Source organism: Grus americana, chromosome 36 (assembly GCF_028858705.1).
Source record: "Grus americana isolate bGruAme1 chromosome 36, bGruAme1.mat, whole genome shotgun sequence".
NCBI lineage: Eukaryota > Metazoa > Chordata > Aves > Gruiformes > Gruidae > Grus > Grus americana.
Window position 1 is genome coordinate 354,763 of NC_072887.1, and position 18,420 is coordinate 373,182.

At 59.2% G+C, this 18,420-nt stretch overlaps 2 protein-coding genes across 2 annotated transcripts; one reads left to right on the forward strand and one right to left on the reverse strand.

Annotated features, from left to right (window-relative positions):
* The first annotated feature begins 1,842 nt into the window (after positions 1-1,842).
* On the forward strand, positions 1,843-8,606 carry ZBTB45 (zinc finger and BTB domain containing 45). The gene is made up of 3 exons (XM_054808474.1): positions 1,843-1,938; positions 2,701-3,783; positions 7,874-8,606. The coding sequence occupies exons 2-3, from the start codon at positions 2,757-2,759 to the stop codon at positions 8,227-8,229; spliced, it is 1,383 nt and encodes a 460-aa protein (XP_054664449.1). The 5' UTR covers positions 1,843-1,938; positions 2,701-2,756; the 3' UTR covers positions 8,230-8,606.
* Positions 8,607-8,656: 50 nt separating this feature from the next.
* LOC129198851 (gastrula zinc finger protein XlCGF17.1-like) lies at positions 8,657-18,352 on the reverse strand. Its single transcript, XM_054808486.1, has 4 exons — positions 17,827-18,352; positions 15,988-16,059; positions 14,772-15,294; positions 8,657-9,831 (listed from the first exon to the last, which is right to left on the reverse strand). The coding sequence occupies exons 2-4, from the start codon at positions 16,052-16,054 to the stop codon at positions 9,369-9,371; spliced, it is 1,053 nt and encodes a 350-aa protein (XP_054664461.1). The 5' UTR covers positions 16,055-16,059; positions 17,827-18,352; the 3' UTR covers positions 8,657-9,368.
* Between the last annotated feature and the right edge of the window lie 68 nt (positions 18,353-18,420).

An 18,420-nucleotide genomic window follows, 5' to 3' on the forward strand; every position in this document is an offset into this window, starting at 1 on the left:
AGACCCACTCCAAGCAGTGATGTCATCGCTGGATGAGGAAGTGACGTCGCTGCCGGACGCAGGGCATGAAGTGACATCAGGGGCAGACCAGGAGGTGCCACCACACTCCCAGCCGGCTGTGACATCACCAGCAGACCAACCGCCCCTACGGGGGTGCTATAGGGGCCAGTTTGGCCCTATGGCCCCCATATACCATATAGGGGACCCCTGAGCCCACAGAGATCCCGATAGGGATCCCTAGGGGGGGGTCTATAGGGGATTCTGACCCTATAAGGATTCCTATAGGGATCCTCGGATCATCCCTATGCAATCTATAGGGAGTCCAGACCTTATGGAGATCCCTGTGGAGATCTACAGGGCATCATGGCCCCAGGGTGATCCCTATGGGCATGTATAGGTTCTCCAGACCCTGTGGGGGTCCCCAGGGGGGTCTATAGGGGACCCAGACCCTATGGGGCTCTGTAGGAAGTGTAGACCCTGTGTGGGTAAACGCAGGGATCTATAAGTGATCGAGGCCCTATAGGGGACTACAGAGGGTCCAGGCCCTGTGGGGATCCCTATGGAGATCTACAGGGCATCTGGCACCTATAGAGATGCCCAGGATCTGTAAGGGGTCTGGAGGGACTCACAGCTGTATGGGGGTCTATAGGGGGATCCCTATAGGGGATACAGGAGGGGGTGGTGTCTATAGGGCATGAAGGCGCCCATGCAGGTCTATAGGATGACCAAGCTCCACAGGGATCCCTATGGGACTGCATAGGTGATCCCAGACCTACAGGGAACCCCATGGGGTTCTATAAGGGACCCATGATCTATAGGGGTCTTAGGGGATCCCGGCCCCTGTGGAGACCCCTCTGTGGGTCTATAGAGGACCGTGACCCTGTGGAAGTCCTTCTGGGGGCCTATAGAGGATCAGGGCCCTGTGGGAGTCTATAGGGCACTGCAGCCTTACAGGGTACCTATGGGAGCCTATAGGGGATCACGGACCTGCTGAGAGCTGTGGAGCTCTATAGGGGAACCCAGTCCTATGGGGGTCCCTATGGGGATCTATAGGGCTTCAGACCATATGGGGGCCCCAATGGGGGTCTATAGGGGTCCCTGCCCTATGGGAGTCCCTATGGGGGGGGTCTATAGGCATTCATATACCACAGGTGTCCTTATGGAGGTCTATAGGGGGTCCCAACCCTACGGGGCTTCCTATGGGGTCTAGAGGGTATTGTAGCACTATGGGGGTCCCTATGGGGGATCCCTGCCCTATGGGGGTCCCTATGGGGGTCTATAGGGGATCCTTATGGGGGTCTATGGGGGATCCCAGTCCAGGGGGGATCCTATGGGGGTGTGTGGGGGATCCCTGCCCTATGGGGGTCCCTATGGGGGTCCCTATGGGGGTCTATGGGGGATCCCTGCCCTATGGGGGTCCCTATGGGGTTCTATGGGGGTCCCTAAGGGGGTCTATGGGGGATCCCTGCCCTATGGGGGTCCCTATGGGATTCTATGGGGGTCCCTAAGGGGGTCTATGGGGGATCCCTGCCCTATGGGGGTCCCTATGGGGGTCCCTAAGGGGGTCTATGGGGGATCCCTGCCCTATGGGGGTCCCTATGGGGGTGTCTATGGGGGTCTATGGGGGATCCCTGCCCTATGGGGGGGTCTCCGCCCCATGGGGTCCGTAGGGGCCCGCGGTCCCACAGAGACCCCCGCCGATACCCCACAGGCCCCCGCGAGGGGTGGGAGTGACCGCTCCGGCCCCGTCTCTATGGTGCGGGGGGGGGGGGGGGCGGCGGGAGGACCGCGCCGCCATCCCCTCTCTATGGTCCCCGCTCACTTCCGCTCCAGCCCCTCCGGGCGGGCGGCCCCGGAAGTGACGCGCAGAGCTGCCAGAAGCGGCGGCGAAGGCGCTTCCGGGTGTCGGGGCCGGCGGCGGTTCCGGCGCGCGCGGAGGTGAGTGCGGCCCCGCCCCCCCCGCCCCGCCCCGCCCCCTGGCGCGTGAGGCCCTGGGGGGGGGGGGGAGGGGAGGGGGATGTCCGCGGCGTGTCGTCACACCCCGGTGACGTTCCCTGGAGGTGTCCCCGGCCCCCTGGTGACGCCCTGTAAGGTGTACCTCAAGCCGCCGTGATGTCATCAGCGCTGTCCCCAGCACCCCGTGACGTCCCGCAGGGTGTCCCACACCCTGTCGAGGTCCCCAGCCCTCGTGACATCACATAAGGTGTCCCCGGAGCCTGGTGACGTCGTGGCGTCTTCTCCACACCTCGTTGATGTCCCCAGCACCCGGTGACATCACATAAGGTGTCCCCGGAGCCTGGTGACGTCATGGTGGCTTCTCCACACCATGTTGATGTCCCCAGACCCTGCTGACACCCTGGTCGCATCTCCACACCTCGGTGATGTCCCCAGCCCCTGGTGATGTCCTGGTGTCTTCTCCACACCATGTTGATGTCCCCAGCCCCTGGTGACATCGCATAAGGTGTCCCCACCCCCCAGCCATGCCCTGGTGGCATCTCCACACCATGTTGATGTCCCCAGATCCTAGTGATGCCTTGGTGGCATCTCCACGCCACCTTGATGTCCTCAGCCCTGGTGACATCCCGTAAGGTGTCCCCAGCCCCTGGTGAAGTTGTGGTGGCTTCTTCACACCACGTTGATGTCCCCAGCCCCTGGTGACACCCCATATGATGTCCCCAAAGCCTGTTGCTCTTCCCTCAGGTATCTCCAGACCTTGCCGAGGACCCCGGTCCTCGCCGGCGCCCGTCCCCGTGGCCATGGCGGAGGCGGTTCACTACATCCACCTCCAGAACTTCAGCCGTTCATTGCTGGAGACCCTCAACGGGCAACGCTTGGGCGGTCACTTCTGCGACGTGACAGTTCGTATCCGCGAAGCCACCCTACGAGCTCATCGTTGCGTCCTGGCCGCCGGCAGCCCCTTCTTCCACGACAAGCTTCTGTTGGGTCACTCGGCCATCGAGGTGCCACCCGTTGTCCCCAGCGGGGCGGTGAGACAGCTGGTGGAGTTCATGTACAGCGGTTGTTTGGTGGTGGCCCAGTCGGAAGCTCTGCAGATCCTCACTGCTGCCTCCATCCTCCAGATCAAGACGGTCATTGACGAGTGCACCCAGATCATCTCCCAAAGCCGCGGTCCCAAGGTGCTGCCCCCCTCCCGCCCGCCCCGTCCTGAAGCTGCTGCGGCGCCCGCCGAACCCTGCCACAAATCTCTGCCGGTGCCGCCGCCGGCGTTGTTGGACCACGACGTCCGTTTCGGTCCGGCCGATCCGGCGCCGAGCTGTCATAGCCGAAAGCAGCGTCAACCGCTGCGGCTTCAACTGCCGGTCAAGGAGGAGGAAGAGGAGGAGGAGGAGGAAGAAGGGGGAGGCGCCGGCGGCGCCGGTGAGGAAGGCTTCATCCCCCCGCCCTTCGCCGCCGAGGACCCCCCGTTTTTCGGCGCCGCCGAGGTCTTTGCCGACGCCTTCCTGCCCCCGTGGCCCGGTGAGGATGGGGGCAAGTTCGGGCCCGACTGCAGCCTGGAGGCACCGGGCCGGGTGCCGGTGTTCGGGGCCAAGGTGGGGGGCAACGGTTTTGGCTTCGTGCCGCCTGGGCCGCCGCCGGTGCCGCCGCCGTCGCTCTACGAAGGGGGTGCAGAGGCGGGGCTGAGCGGGGCGGGCGTCCCACCGGCCCCCGAGGCGCCCCAGCCTGGCCCATCGCGTTGCACCGAGCCTTCCTACCAGTGCGGCCACTGCCAGAAGACCTTCAGCTCCCGCAAGAACTACACCAAACACATGTTCATCCACTCCGGTGAGGGGACACGGTGCGGGGGACACGGTGGGGACACTGGGCGGGGGGGGACATGGGGCTCAACCAGCTCCCCGGGGGGGCCGTGGAGCCGGAGCTGGTCCCTTGTGAGGGACACGATGGGGATGGGGAGGGAGGAGGAAGGTGGGGAGATGTTGGGGGGACAAGGACATGGGGCGATGGAGATGGTGCCGTGGGGGGACATGGACGGATGGGGACAGGGACGTCATGGGGGTCCATGTTGACTTGTGTTGACCCGTGTCGCTCCATGTCAATCCATGTTGACTTGTGTCACTCTGTGTTGACCCATGTCACTATGTGGTGACCCACGGGTTGGCCCATGTTGCTCTGTGTTGATCCATGTTGACATGTGTTGCTCCATGTGATCAGTGTTGACCTGTGTTCACCCATGTTGACCTACGTTGACCCATACCAATCTCTGTTCACCCACGCTGACCTGTGTTGACCCGTGGTGCTCCATGTCAGTCCATGTTGACACATGTTGCTCGGTGGTGATCCAGCTGACATGCCTTGCTCCATGTTGATCAGTGTCATGGTGTGGACTCATGTTGACCTGTGTCACTATGTGGTGACCCGTGTCAGTCTGTGTTGACCCGCGTTGATCTGCATTGCCTCGTGTTGACCCGTGTTGACCTGTGCTGACCAATGTTGACCCATGTTGACCCGTGTTGATCCACGTTGACCCTGTTGATCTGTGCTGACCCATGTCACTCTGCGTTGCTCCATTTTGACCCATGTAGACCTGTGTTGATCCATGATGTCCCATATCATTGTGTTGACCCATGCTGATCCAGTGCTGACCTGTGTTCACCCATGTTGACCTGTGTTGACCCATTTTGACCCGTGTTGATTACTGTTGACCCATGCCAATCTGTGTTAACTCATGTTGATCTGTCTTGCTTTGTTAATCCGGTGACCCATGTTGATCTGTGTTGCTCCGTGTTGACCTCTATTGATGTGTTGACCCATGTTGCTCTGTGTAGCTCCATTTTGACCCACGTTGGTCTGTTGACCCAATGTGACCTATGTTGATCCATGTTAATCCACGTTCACCTGTGGATCCATGTTGATCCATGTTGGTCTGTGTTGACCTATGTTGATCTATGTTCAGCCATGTCACTCCATGTTCCCTGTGTTGACCCTCATCGATGCATGTCACTCCCTTTTGACCCATGTTGATCCATTGACTTGTGTTGATCTATGTTGACTCATGTTGACCCATGTTACTCCGTGTGTACCTGTGCTGATCCATGTTGACCTATGTTGACCCATGTTGACCCATTAACTTGTGTTGCTCCATGTTGCTCCATGTTGACCCGTATTGATCCATGTTGACCCGCACTGATCCATCTTGACCCTGCCAACCTGTATTGATCCATGTTGACCCCTATTGATCCATGTTGACCCGCAGTGATCCATGTTGACCCCTATTGATCCATGTTGACCCGCATTGATCCATCTTGACCCTGTCAACCTGTATTGATCCATGTTAGAGGAAACAGTCTAGGAGGTTCCTGGAGTGTGTGGAAGAGAACTTCCTGCCACAGCTGGTAAGTGAGCCTACCAGGGGAGGTGTCTCGCTTGACCTCCTGTTCACAGAGAAGGACTGGTGGGAGATGTGGTGGTCAGAGGCCGTCTTGAGCTTAGTGACCATGAAATGATAGAGTTTTTGATTCATGGCGAAGTAAGGAGGGGGATCAGCAAAACCACTACCATGGACTTTCAGAGGGTAGACTTTGGCCTGCTCAGGACACGGGTTGAGGAGTGTCCCTTGGGAGACAGTCCTGAAGGGCAAAGGGGTCCAGGGAGGCTGGGCATTCTTCAAGAAGGAAGTCTTAAAGGCACAGGAGCAAGCCGTCCCCATGTGCCGTAAGACAAACGGGTGGGGAAGACCCAGGGAGCTTTGGCTGGGACTCAGGAAAAAAAGGAGAGTCAGAAGGGGCAGGCAACTCAAGAAGAATATGGGGATCTTGTTAGGTCACGCAGAGAGAAAATTAGAAAGGCCAAATCCCAGCTAGACCTCAGTCTGGCCACTGTTGTAAGGGATGACAAGAAATATTTCTACAAATACATCAACAACAACAAGAGAGCCAAGGAGAATCTCCATCCTTTATTGGATGCTGGGGGGGGAACATGGCCACCAAGGATGGGGCAAAGGCTGACATACTTAATGCCTTCTCTGCCTCAGTCTTTAATAGTCAGAGCAGTTGTCCCCAGGGCATTCAGCCCCCTCAGCTGGAAGACAGGGACGGAGAGCAGAATAGACCTCCCATGGTCCAGGAGGAAGCTGTTCATGACCTGCTATGGAAGCTGGAAACTCACAAGTCTATTTGGCCGGATGGTATCCACCCGAGAGTTCTGAGGGAGCTGGCGGAGGAGCTTGCCAAGCCACTCTCCATCATTTATCAACAGTCCTGGTTAACAGGGGAAGTCCCAGGTGACTGGAGGCTTGTCAATGTGACGCCCATCTACAAGAAGGGCTGGAAGGAGGATCTGGGGAACTACAGGCCTGTCAGCCTGACCTTGGTACCAGGGAAGATTATGGAGAGGTTCATCTTGAGTGCACTCACCAGGCAGGTGTAGGACAACCAGGGGATCAGGCTCAGCCAGCATGGGTTCATGAAAGGCAGGTCCTGCCTGACCAACTTGATCTCCTTCTATGACCAAGTGACCTGCCTAGTGGATGAGGGAAAGGCTGTGGATGTTATCTACTGGACTTTAGTAAAGCCTTTGATATGGTCTCCCACAGCATTCTCCTAGAGAACCTGGTGGCTCATGGCTTGGACAGGTGCACTCTTCACTGGGTGAAAAACTGGCTGGAAGGCTGAGCCCAGAGAGTTGTGGTGAATGGAGTTAAATCGAGTTGGTGGCCGGTCACAAGCAGTGTTCTCCAGCATCCAGTCTTCGGGCCAGTCTTGTTTAATCTCTTTATCAATGATCTGGATGAGGGGATCGAGTGCACCCTCAGTAACTTTGCGGATGACACCAAGTTGTGTTGGAGTGTTGATCTGCTTGAGGGTAGGAAGGCTCTGCAGAGGGATCTGGAGAGGCTGGATCGATGGGCCGAGGCCAACTGTACGAGGTTGAACAAGAATCAGTGATGGGTCCTGCACTTGGGTCACCACAACCCCAGGCAATGCTACAGGCTTGGGGCAGAGTGGCTGGAAATTTGCCTGGTGGAAAAGGACCTGGGGGTGTTGGTCAACAGCCAACTGAATATGAGCTGGCAGGGTTCCCAGGTGGCCAAGAAGGCCAACAGCATCCTGGCTTGTATCAGGAACAATGTGGCCAGCAGGAGTAGGGAAGCAATCGTTCCCCTGTACTCGGCACTGGTGAGGTAGCATCTCAAGTACTGTGTTCAGTTTTGGGCCCCTCACTCCAAGAAGGACCTCGAGGTGCTGGAGCGTGTCTAGAGAAGGGAAATGAAGCTGGTCAAGGCACTGGAGCACAAGTCTGATGAGAAGCGGCCGTGGGAACTGGGGTTGTTCAGCCTGGAGAAGAGGAGGCTGAGGGGAGACCTGATCGCTCTCTACAAATACCTCAAAGGAGGTTGTGGTGAGGTCGGTGTTGGTCTCTTCTCCCAAGTAACTAGCGAAAGGGCAAGAGGAAATAGTCTCAAGTTGCATCAGGGGAGGTTTAGATTAGATATTAGGAAAAATTTCTTCACCGAAAGAGTGGTCAGACATTGGACCAGGCTGCCCAGAGAGGTGGTGGAGTCACCATCCCTGGAGGTGTTCAAAAAACGTGTAGACGTGGCACTTTGGGACATGGTTTAGTAGACATGGTGGTGTTGGGTCGACGGTTGGACTTGATGGTCTTTTCCAGTCTTAAAGATTCTATGATTCTATGATTCATGTTGACCCCTATTGATCTGTATTGATCCATGTTGACCCGTCAACCTGTGTTGCTCCATCAACCTGTGTTCTGTGTTGATCCACGTTGACCTGTATTGATGCACGTTGACTCCTATTGATCCATCAACCTGTGTTGTTCTGTGTTGATCCATGTTGACCCACACTGATCCACGTCGACCTGTATTGATCCATGTTGACCCAAGGTTGTCTTTCTGTAGGTGAGAAGCCTCACCAGTGCTCCATCTGCTGGCGCTCCTTCTCACTCCGTGACTACCTGCTGAAGCACATGGTGACCCACACGGGTGTCCGTGCCTTCCAGTGCGGCGTCTGCTGCAAACGCTTCACCCAGAAGAGCTCCCTCAACGTCCACATGCGCACCCACCGCCCCGAGCGCTTCCAGTGCCGCCTCTGCACCAAGGGCTTCTCCCACCGCACCCTCCTCGAGCGCCATGCCGCTGCCACCCACCCCGTGCCACCACCGGGCCCACCGCCGGGGCCGCCACCACCTGAAGCTGGGCTGGCAACGTGGCCAGGCGCCGAGGCTGGGGGTGCTGGCCCCGCTCACACGGCATGAGGGTGCCCCGAGGGGGGGGTCTCTGTCACCCCTGAACTGCCTCGGGGGTGGGCTTTGGGGCAACCCCATGCCCATGGATGAGTCCCCAGGGCTGTCTCAGCACCCTGGGGTGAAACTTGGAGGACTTTGACCCCAGCCATGGATTTGATGCCCTGGATGGACAGACGGAGGGAGATGGGGTCCATCCCGCTTGTCCCCTCCCAGCGACATGGTTTCCATCCCCCCAAACCGCGGTGGTGGGGGTGGTTAAACAGACTTAATGGCGCCGGCAGGTGGTGAAAATCAACACGCGGGTTTTAAGGACCATTTTAGTGCCGTTATTGCGGGTTTTTTACCTAAAAGTTCTCCCCCCTCCTCACTGCTTGCCCACGTGACATCTCACCTACTGAATGGTGGGTGCCAACCCTGGGCACGTGGCCACCACGGAAGGGTCACGGTAGACATTGGCCACGTCATGAACCCTTCCCAAGTGTTTGCATTGGTGATGGGCAACAAAAAGGCCAAACCACACCCCTGTGGCTACCACAGAAGGGCTGAGGTAGCCGTTGGCCACATCATGAGTCCTCCCTAAGTCTTTGTGTTCGTGTTTTTCCCCAGTCCCATGGCTTTTTGCCTACATGGGTTCCCCACAAGCCAACGATGGGCATTGATGGAGCCAAACCACGTCCCCATTCCCACCACAGAAGGGTCATAGAGTCATTGGCCACATCGTGAGTCCTCCCCAAGCCGTTTACGTTGACGATGAGTGCCAGTGGGCCAAACTACGTCCCTGTGGCCACCACAGAAGGGCTGTAGCAGGCACTGGCCATGTCACGGTTCCTACTGAAGTCTTTGTGTTGATGATGGGTGCTGATAGGGCCAACCCACGTGCACGCGGCCATCACAGAACAGCTGTAATTATCACTGGCTACATCATGGATCTTCCTGAAGTCTCTGTATTGACAATGGGCGCCAACAGGGCCAAACCGCATCCCCGTGGCCACCTCAGAAGGGTTGTAGCAGCCATTGACCATGGTATGGATCCTCCATGAATCCTTTTATTGACGATGAGCACCAGCAAGTCAAACCACATCCCCATGGTCGCCACAGAAGCAGCATCATCTGCTCCACCACCTCCTCCCATCTCCTTGGGAAGCCCCTCAGAGCCCCTCGTGCATCGCCAGGGCTGGATCGGGCCCTGGCTCAGCTACGTGGAGGCGGCGGTGGCGAGCGAGGTTGGAGCTGCGGCCGAAGGTCTTGGGGCAGTTGGGGCAGCGGTAGGGCTTCTCACCGGTGTGGGTGCGCTGGTGGTCGAGCAGATGGGTGCTCTCGACGAAGCGTTTGTCGCACTGGCCGCACTGGAAGGGCTTCTGGCCGCTGTGGAGACGGCGGTGCCGACGGAGGTTGGAACTCCAGCTGAAACATTTGCCACAAGCGTTGCATTCGTAGGGTTTCTCACCAGTGTGGGTGCGTTGGTGCTGCAGGAGGTTGCAGTTCTGGGTGAAGCTCTTGGCACAGGCACCGCACTTGTAGGGCTTCTCGCCCGTGTGGGTGCCAAAGTGCCGCATCAGGTGTGAGCTCTGCCCAAAGGCCTTGCCGCACTCGGTGCACTTGTAGGGTTTCAAGGTATCTGGGGGGGGCGTGGGGGGCAGCTCCCAGGTGCAGCCCAGGCTGGGTGATGGGGGCAGCGTCGCCAGGCTCTCAGGGGTGTCCGTCTCTGAGGACTTCACAGTGCCTGTGGGGACATGGAGATGGGTGTTACCATGGGATCCCTAATTGCCCTCCCTGAGCTTCTTAATTGCCTCCAGCATCCAAAATTGATCCCTAGAATTCCCAAATCACCCCTGAGCTCACAAATCACCCCTTGATCTCCCTCATTGCCCCCCTGCCCCGAATCTCCCAAATTGCTTCCCAAGGCACATGGTGCCCTCTCAGACCCAAATCTCATTTGTGGATGGCCAGGAGGAATGTGAACTGGGTTGGGGTGGGGTTAGAGCAAGGACCCCTCAGAGGTCCTGTGTGTCTGCCCACCCTGGTGGGATGGAGCTGGGTCTCCATCCTTGGAGGTCCTCAGACTTCACTGGGAGAAGCCATGAGGAACCTGGATGAGACGGACCTGCTTTGGTCAGCACTGGACCCCTCTGCTGTCTCATAACACTTTGCGGTGCCCCTTGTACCCCCTCCCCAGCTGGGCTCACCTCCGTGGGTGCCGGGTACCGTCCCCCCATCCCTGTCCCAGTCGCTGGGTGGCTCCTTTGTCTGCTCCATGGCCTTCGGGGAGACACAGGGTGGAGGGAGAGACGTGGGGTGGGGGAGGTCAGCACCTGCTCCCCCAAAAGAGGACCCAGGCATCTGGGGTGGGAAGGGGGGGGCAGGAGGGGCACCCTCTGCCAGGGCTGGAGTGACTGGGGGAGCCCTGGATGTGCTGGGGGGGGTGGACAGAGGTGGGACAAAGGGGATCTTGGGGGGGCACCGAGGGTGAAGGGGGGACGTGGGGGGTCTCCGGACCGGGAGAGGGGGGGACCCCAAAAGGAGTGAGCGTGGTAGGGCGGTATTAGGGGCTCCCTGGGGGGAGTCAAGGAACGGGGGGAGCCTGGGAGGGGGCACCGGACGTGGGAAGGGCACCGGGGACACACACCGAGGGGGACCCGGGACTTAGGGACGGGGGTGGCACCGGGGGGGGATCCGGGCCGGTCCCGGGGTGCCCTTCCCACGGTGCCACGTGGTGTGTGTGTGTCCCCACCTCACCGAACCGCCGCGGAGCCGCCACCTCCGCCGCGCGCCACCGGAAGCGTTCGGGTACCTTTAGGGGCCGCTCTGCGCCGCTCGGAGGACCTCGACTCGATGGTTGTTAACGTCACTCAGGGATGACCTGTGCGACAGCGGCAATGGCCAAGTCCACCCCTCGATCACGACCCCATCTATATGTTGCATCCCTTCCTTGACGGCTCTGCTGCCGTTGCCGTAACCACCCCGCTGGGCATTGGCCACCATCCGGTCAGCGCAGAGGTAGAGCATCAGCCGCTCTTCTGCTTCAGCAACGTCAAAGAGCCAGCTGGATGGCTTTCACCTCAAAAATGACTCAATTCACCTTCTCCTTCAGCAGTTCTGCGACTCGTCGTGTCCGATGCTTCCCCACAATGAGGCAGGACCCATCAGTGAACAGGGCGTATGGCTTCTCATTTTCTGTTAGTTTATCACACGGTGGGGTCTCTTCAGCACGTGTCGCCTCCTGGCGACATTCCGAAATCTTTGCCTTCTGGCCAATCTGCAATCACTTCCAGAATTCCTGGTCATTGTGTTCGTTACTCCTTGTGAATACGAATCTAAAAATCCGTTCATTAAGATCAGAAGTTTGATCAGCCCTTCCACTCAGCTGGGGGAACTGCCCGCTGGGAACTGGAGCGGCATTTTTCCTGGAAGAATCCCCTTTTGTGATTGTTTTTCCTTGCAACTCCCCGTGCCTCCGGGGTCGAGGGAGATTTTCCATCCCACTTCCTCATGTTGTGCTGGTTTTGGCTGAGACAGGGTTAATTTTCTTCACAGTAGCCTGTATGGGGCTGTGGTTTGGATTTGTGCTGCAAGCAGTGTTGATAACGCAGGGATGTTTTTGTTATTGTTGAGCAGTGCTTACACAGCGTCAAGGTCTTTTCTGCTCCTCACACCACTCCACCAGTGAGTAGCTGGGGGTGCACAAGAAGTTGGGAGGGGACACAGGTGGGACAGCTGACCCCAACTGACCAAAGGGATATCCCATTCCAGATGACATCATGCTCAGCATATAATGCTGGGGGAAGAGGAAGGAAGGAAGGAGAGGACATTCACAGTGATGGCGTTTGTCTTTCCAAGGAACCATTACTCGTTGGAGCCCTGCTTTCCTGGGGATGGCTGAACACCTGCCTGTCTATGGAAAGCAGTAAATGAATTCCTTGTTTTGCTTTGCTTGCGTGTGCGGCTTTTGTTTTACCTAATAAACCGTCTTTATCTCAACCCACAAGTTTTCTCCCTTTTACTCTTCCAATTCTCTCCACCATCCCACCGAGGAGTGAGGAAGCGGCTGTGTGAGGCTTCGTTACCGGTTAAACCATGACACGTCCTCTCCATGGTCACACAGATAAAACCAGAGGGTGGCCCGTGGTGTGTACCCTCTGTGTGCTCTCTCTTGAGCAGAGGAACGCTTTCTCCTAATAGCTGATACTGCTCCGTACAGGTGGGGAGTAGGGCAGATCCTCTCTGAATTGCTGGAACTGCCAGGACAGTTCCTCCACAGCCGAGACACAGCCCCGCAGGGAGGAACACCTCTCTCCATGGTGGTCCGCTTGCCTGGACAACATACATCTTCACTGACGTGATACCTTTCCCTCACACCTGACAGAAGTCTCCTCCAGAGGCTGAGGGCTTGTGTCCCTTTTCCAACCACCTTGTCCATGCCCTCTTCCCTAGACAGGGATCCCAGCTGCCTGGCTTCCCTACTCTCTAATTCCAGGCTACTGGCTTCGTTATCTCAGCATCAGAGCAGCCAGGTAATGACACGCTCGCCTGGACAACGCCTGAAATCTTTTCACATATCTCACGGCTCATGCAGGGACAGGGATCGAGTGGTGACCATCTGGTTTTCTGGTTCTGCTTCTTCTTCCTCCTGCTCTCGAGATGGCCATGCTTCTTCATCCCTTACTAAATGAGCTGACTTTTGCATCCAGTATTTCCTCGTGTGTATAGGGGCGACTGATTCCGGCATGGGTTGGTTCTCTGGTTCAGCTACAGTGCCTGTTGTGGGGCTGGAGTAGCTGCGGTGCCGTCAGCGGGGTTGGAGTAGCTGTGGTGCCTGCCGCAGGGTTGGAGGAGCCGCGGTACTTGTTGCAGGGTTGGAGTAGCCGCAGTGCTTGTTAGCAGGCTTGGAGTAGCCACAGTGCCTGTCGGCGGGGCTTGGAGTAGCTGCAGTGCCTGTCGGCGGGGCTTGGAGTAGCTGCAGTGCCTGTCGGCGGGGCTTGGAGTAGCTGCAGTGCCTGTCGGCGGGGCTTGGAGTAGCCACGGTGCCTGTCACCAGGGGTTGGAGTAGCCGCGGTGCCCGTTGTTCGGTTGTCAGTGATTTGTGTGTCTCTGGAATTGCCAGGCTGACAGCGTCCTTTTCCCAAATCTTTCACTAGTTTTGCCAGATTCTGATAACTTGTTCCAAACCACTGGAGGCACCCACCGCCCCAGGCGTTTGCCCACGCTGTCCCACACCTCCTGCCACTCCTAACCATCCAACCTCCGGGCAGATCTCCGGGTGATTATTTTTACACAGTTGTTTAACAAGATTGATGAGGTTTTGCAATAGGAACATCCCAAAGGTGTTCAACGTTCTCAAGAGCTGTTGTAACTGGTCAGAAGGAGACGGAGAAGGTGAAGGAGGGGGAGAAGTGTCCTCCCTTGTCTCCCCCACAGATTGGCTCTCCAAGGAGAAAAAATAGAGTAATTAATAATAGTTTCCACAAGAGAGCTCCCAAAATACGGAGATGAAGGCAATGCTGAGTACAAACACCAGATTAGTCTCATGACCAGTGATGATGTCATATTATAACCCAGTGTTACACAGTACAGCAAAAGCATAACCTTGATCCAGGCCCCAGAGATGATAAACAGCACAAAAGGGAACGTACACAGTACGTGAGGTGTTACAGAACACAACTCCGGGCACAACCACAACAACGCCGACAGCAAATAAATCAGCATTGTGACCAGCAACTATTAAACTAATATAATTAATGCTTATAACGAATTTGTTTTAACGCGCCCTGGTCAGATCTGTTGTTATCTCAACCCTTCGAGCCCATCGTTGGGCACCAAAAAGGACTGTCGTGGTTTAGCCCGGCTGGTAACTGAGCCCCATGGAGCCGCTCACTCACTCCCCCGCAGTGGGATGGGGAGTACAAGAAGCCGAAAAGTCCTCACTTTGATGTAAATTGGCAACAACTAAAACATCGGTGTGACATCAACGTTATTCTCATATCAAATCCAAAACACGGCACTATACCGGCTACTAGGAAGTAAATTAACTCTGCCCCAGGACACCCTCCCCACGCCGCCCTGCCCCGACTCCCCGCCCAAGGCAGGGCCCTGCATTATATTTTGGGGTGGGGGGCAGGTTTTTGCCCCATTTGGGACCCCACCCCTGTGTCCCCCCAGAGCTGCAGAGGGTCCCTGAGGGGCAGAGTTAAGGGTACTGGGGGGTGTCCCGGTCCCAGGGGGTGTCCAGAGCTGAATCTGGGGGGTCCAGAGCAGGAGCAGGGTGTCTGGAGCTGATTGGGGGGGGGGTCCCCGAGGCGACTCGTGTCCCTGCAGGTGGGTGATGAGGCTGGAGCGCTGGTGGTGGCTCCACGAGGTCCCCATGGTGACCGGCAGAGTTAAGGGGATTCCCAATGTCCGTATTTTGGGATTCTTTGGGGTTCCTGGTGGCGGATTCAGTGACAACCGGCACCCGTTTCGGTGTCTGTGAGTGCTACTTGTGTCCCCGCTGGTGGGTGACGAGACCGGAGCGCTGGCGGAAGCGCTTGCCGCAGCGCGGGCAGGGGAACGGCTTCTCACCGGTGTGGATGCGGCGGTGAGCGGCCAGGTGGGAGGCGACGGCGAAGGCCCGGCCGCACTCGGTGCAGGCGTGGGGCCGCTCGCCGGTGTGACCGCGCCGGTGCAGCGCCAGCGCCGAGCTTTGGCTGAAGCATTTACCGCAGTGGCTGCAGGCGAAGGGTCGCTCGCCAGTGTGAACCCGCCGGTGCACCGCCAGGTGCGAGGGCACGGCGAAGGCTTTGCCGCAGTCGGCGCAGGTGTGGGGCCGCTCGCCGGTGTGCAGGCGCCGGTGCAGGCCCAGCGCCGAGCTCTGGCTGAAGCATTTGCCGCAGTGGGTGCAGGCAAAGGGCCGCTCGCCAGTGTGCACCCGTCGGTGCACCGCCAGCCGGGAGCGGGCACCGAAGGTCTTACCGCAGTCACTGCAGTGGTGGCCCTCTGGCGCCGGTGGGGACGTGGGGACGCCGCGTTGGTGGCAGGCGGCGTCGCGGGCGGGTGGCGTCGGCACCGGGGGTGGTCGCGGAGGGTCGGTGGGGCTGGGGGCTGTGGAGAGAGAGGAGAGTGAAGAGGGGATGGGGTGTGGGGATGCTGGGGACACGCAAAGGGACATGGGGAACATGTGAAGGGACACATGGTGCCATGTAGGGGACACGCAAAGGGACATGGGGACACACGGAGGAACACGCAGTGTGACAAGGGGGACACACGGTGTGACGTGAGAGACGCGGTGTGACACGCGGTGTGATGTGGGGGACGTGCAGTGTGATGTGGGGATGTAGGGGGACACACGGACATGGGGACATTCGAAGTGACACAGAGACACCCACCCAGAGTGACATGGGGGACACATGGAGAGAGATGGGGGACATTTGGAGTGACATGGGGACATGGGGGGACACATGAAGGGACATGGGGGACATTGGGAGTGACATGGGAACATGGAGGGACATGCAGCATGACATGGGTGACCCATGGAGGAACACGGGGGAGACACGTGGGAGACATGGGGACACAGAGGACACAGTGCAATGTGGCGGAACGCCGGGCGTGACATGGGGGGAACACTGAGGGACACGGGGGGACCATGAGGGGGACCTGAGGACCTGCAGGGGACATGGAGGGGACAGGAGGGGACTTGGGAGGACGTGGGGAGACATGGGGAGACATGGGGGGACCCGAGGGGACATGGGGGATCTGGGGGGACCCAGGGGGACCTGGGGAGACAGGGGTGCTCACCAGGGGGGACGTGGGGGGGCCGCTGTCCTGGGGCCACCAGCGCCCAGGTGCCCTCAGCCAGGAACATGGCACCTGTGGGGACACCACCGTCAGCCAGTGCTCCCAGTGCCCCCTGGGGCCCTCCCAGTAACCCCCAGTGCCCTCCCTGTACTACCAGTAACCCTCCCAGTGACTCCCCTCAGTGTTCCAAATAACCCCCAGTGCCTCCCAAGTGCTCCCAGTAACATCCCAGTACTCCTGCTTTCCCCCAGCCAACCTTCCCAGTGCTCCCAGTGACTCTGCCCTGGGGCTCCTAGTGCTCCCAGTAATCCTCCTGCAGTGCTCCCAGTAACACCCAGCGATCCCAGTAACCCCCTCGCTGGCCTCCCCCGTGCTCCCAGTTCTGCCCCTCAGCACTCCCAATAACCCCTTGTTGCCCCCCAGTGTCCACCTCACCAGCCTTCCCAGCCCCCCCTCAGCGTTCCCAGTCCCACCCCATCGCTCCCAGTGCCCCCCCCGCCCCCAGTCCCAGTACCTCGGGCGGTCCCGGCCCCGGGTCGGGCCGAGCTGGAGGCAGCGGAGGAAAAGGGGAGGCGGGAGCGGGGGGGCGCCCTGGCCGCACCGGAGGGAACGGGGGGCAGCAGGAGGCACCGCGGGGGAACCGAGGAGGGACCGGGCGAGCCCGGCGGGGGGGGAACCGGGGGGAGCCGAGGGGGCCGGGGGCGGCAGCGAGGGGACGAACGGGGTGGGGGACGGGCGGTACCGGAGGGGCGGTACCGGGGGGCTCCGCCCCCCCCCCCGGGGTCGGTACTAGGGCCCTGTCGTGGGTGTCCCCCACCCCACGTGGGTGCCAGCACCCCAGGGACACCCCGGAGGGCTGTCTCCTCTCCCCGGGATGTGCCACCACCCTGGGGACACCTAGGAGGGGTGTCACCATGCTGAGGACACCCACGAGGGCGTCCCCACCCCAGGGCAGGAGGTGACTCGGCTCAGCACCCATAGGTGTCCCCCAGTTGGGTGCCACATCCCCAGTGCTGCAGGGTGGGGACACCCACGGGTGACACAGGCCATGGGGACACCTGGGAGGCCCCCACTGGGCCCCCATGGCGGGGTGGGGAGGGGGAGAACCCTCCCTCCAAGGACTGGGAATGGGGGACGGGCAGGGAGCACCCAAGCTGGGAGAGAGGCCCCCAAACTAGGAACAGAGGAGGTGTGTGTGAACAGGGACCCACCCCCACCCCCCCCAAAACTGGGAGTGGGGGAGGGGGAAACCCTTCCTAAACTGGGAATGGGGGAGAGGAAACCCCCCTCAAACTGGGAATGAGGGAGGGGATGTGTATGCACACCCTCCCCCCCCAAACTGGGAATAAGGGAGGGAGATAAACCTGCAAACTGGGAATGGGAATCCCTACTGCCCCCCAACTGGGAATGGGTGAGAGGATAAAATCACTCTAACTGGGAATGGGGAATTGGGAACCCCCCCAAACTGGGAATGGGGGAGGGGAATAGACCTCCCCCCAAAAATGGCAACAGGGGGTTGGCCAGGGGGGACTCCCCAGATTGGGAGTAGGGGAGACAAGAAGCACCCAAACTGGTGTTAGAGGACAACACCTCCCCATTTTTTGGGGCTCCCCCCAATCCTACTGGCAGGTCATTAAACAGGCCAAAATTTGGGTGCTTTTGGGGGGGGTGGGAGACATTTACCCCAATGGGTAGTGAGGGGAGCCCCAGTTTGCCCCCATTCCACCACCCTGGGCCCCCCCGACACCTGTAGATCCCCCCAGCAACTTTCACGCAGTGTCGGCTTTAACTCATCCTCTCTGGCGGTGACGTGAAGTATTTTAAGGTGTTTTTACTCACTTGCATATGGCTCTGGGGACCTTGAAGCCCCTTTGGAGTCTCTGAGGCTTCTCCTCTGGGGGTGAAATCAGGCCTTAAATGGACTGAGAAGCAAAAACATTGGGCAGAACGAGATGGGTGGGTGAAGTGCGGGAGGCTTGTGGGTAGCACAGGGAGTGCTGGGTGGGGTGGCCGGGGCAGGACAGGGGGCTGAGGGAGCTGAATCGGGGCTGTCCAGGCTGGTCCTGGCATGGTTGAGGGATAGCTCGGGGTGAGAGTGGTGATTTCAGGCACAACCGCGCTCAGGGATGGGCCCTGGCCCAAGCTGATGTCCAGGCCTTGCCCTAGGCCTGTGCCCACACCCAAGCCCAGGACCAGCCCAAGGCCAGACCCACGTCCTGCTCTGGGCCCGCACCCAGGCTCAACCCCAGGCTACCATCAATACCCTGCGTCCATCCCCCATCCCAGTCTTGCCCTGAGACCCCTTTGCCCCGGGCAGACCCCGCTGAGCCGGAACCCCCTTCCCTCCCAGGCGGCCCCTCGCCCACCGCGGCCGAACCGGAGTGACACCGGATCGGCTCGGGGGGGGGGGGGATGCTGAGGTATTTGCAAAGA

Excerpts from the sequence above, each read along its gene's own strand:
- ZBTB45 (XM_054808474.1), top strand. The coding sequence starts at position 2,757 with ATGGCGGAGGCGGTTCACTACATCCACCTCCAGAACTTCAGCCGTTCA. Across the intron at positions 3,784-7,873 it reads ACACATGTTCATCCACTCCG|GTGAGAAGCCTCACCAGTGC; the intron begins GTGAGGGGACAC and ends GTCTTTCTGTAG.
- LOC129198851 (XM_054808486.1), bottom strand. The coding sequence starts at position 16,054 with ATGTTCCTGGCTGAGGGCACCTGGGCGCTGGTGGCCCCAGGACAGCGG. Across the intron at positions 15,295-15,987 it reads GCCCCCCCACGTCCCCCCTG|CCCCCAGCCCCACCGACCCT; the intron begins GTGAGCACCCCT and ends CTCTCTCCACAG. Across the intron at positions 9,832-14,771 it reads CGCCGCATCCACACCGGTGA|GAAACCCTACAAGTGCACCG; the intron begins GAAGCCGTTCCC and ends CCCAGATACCTT.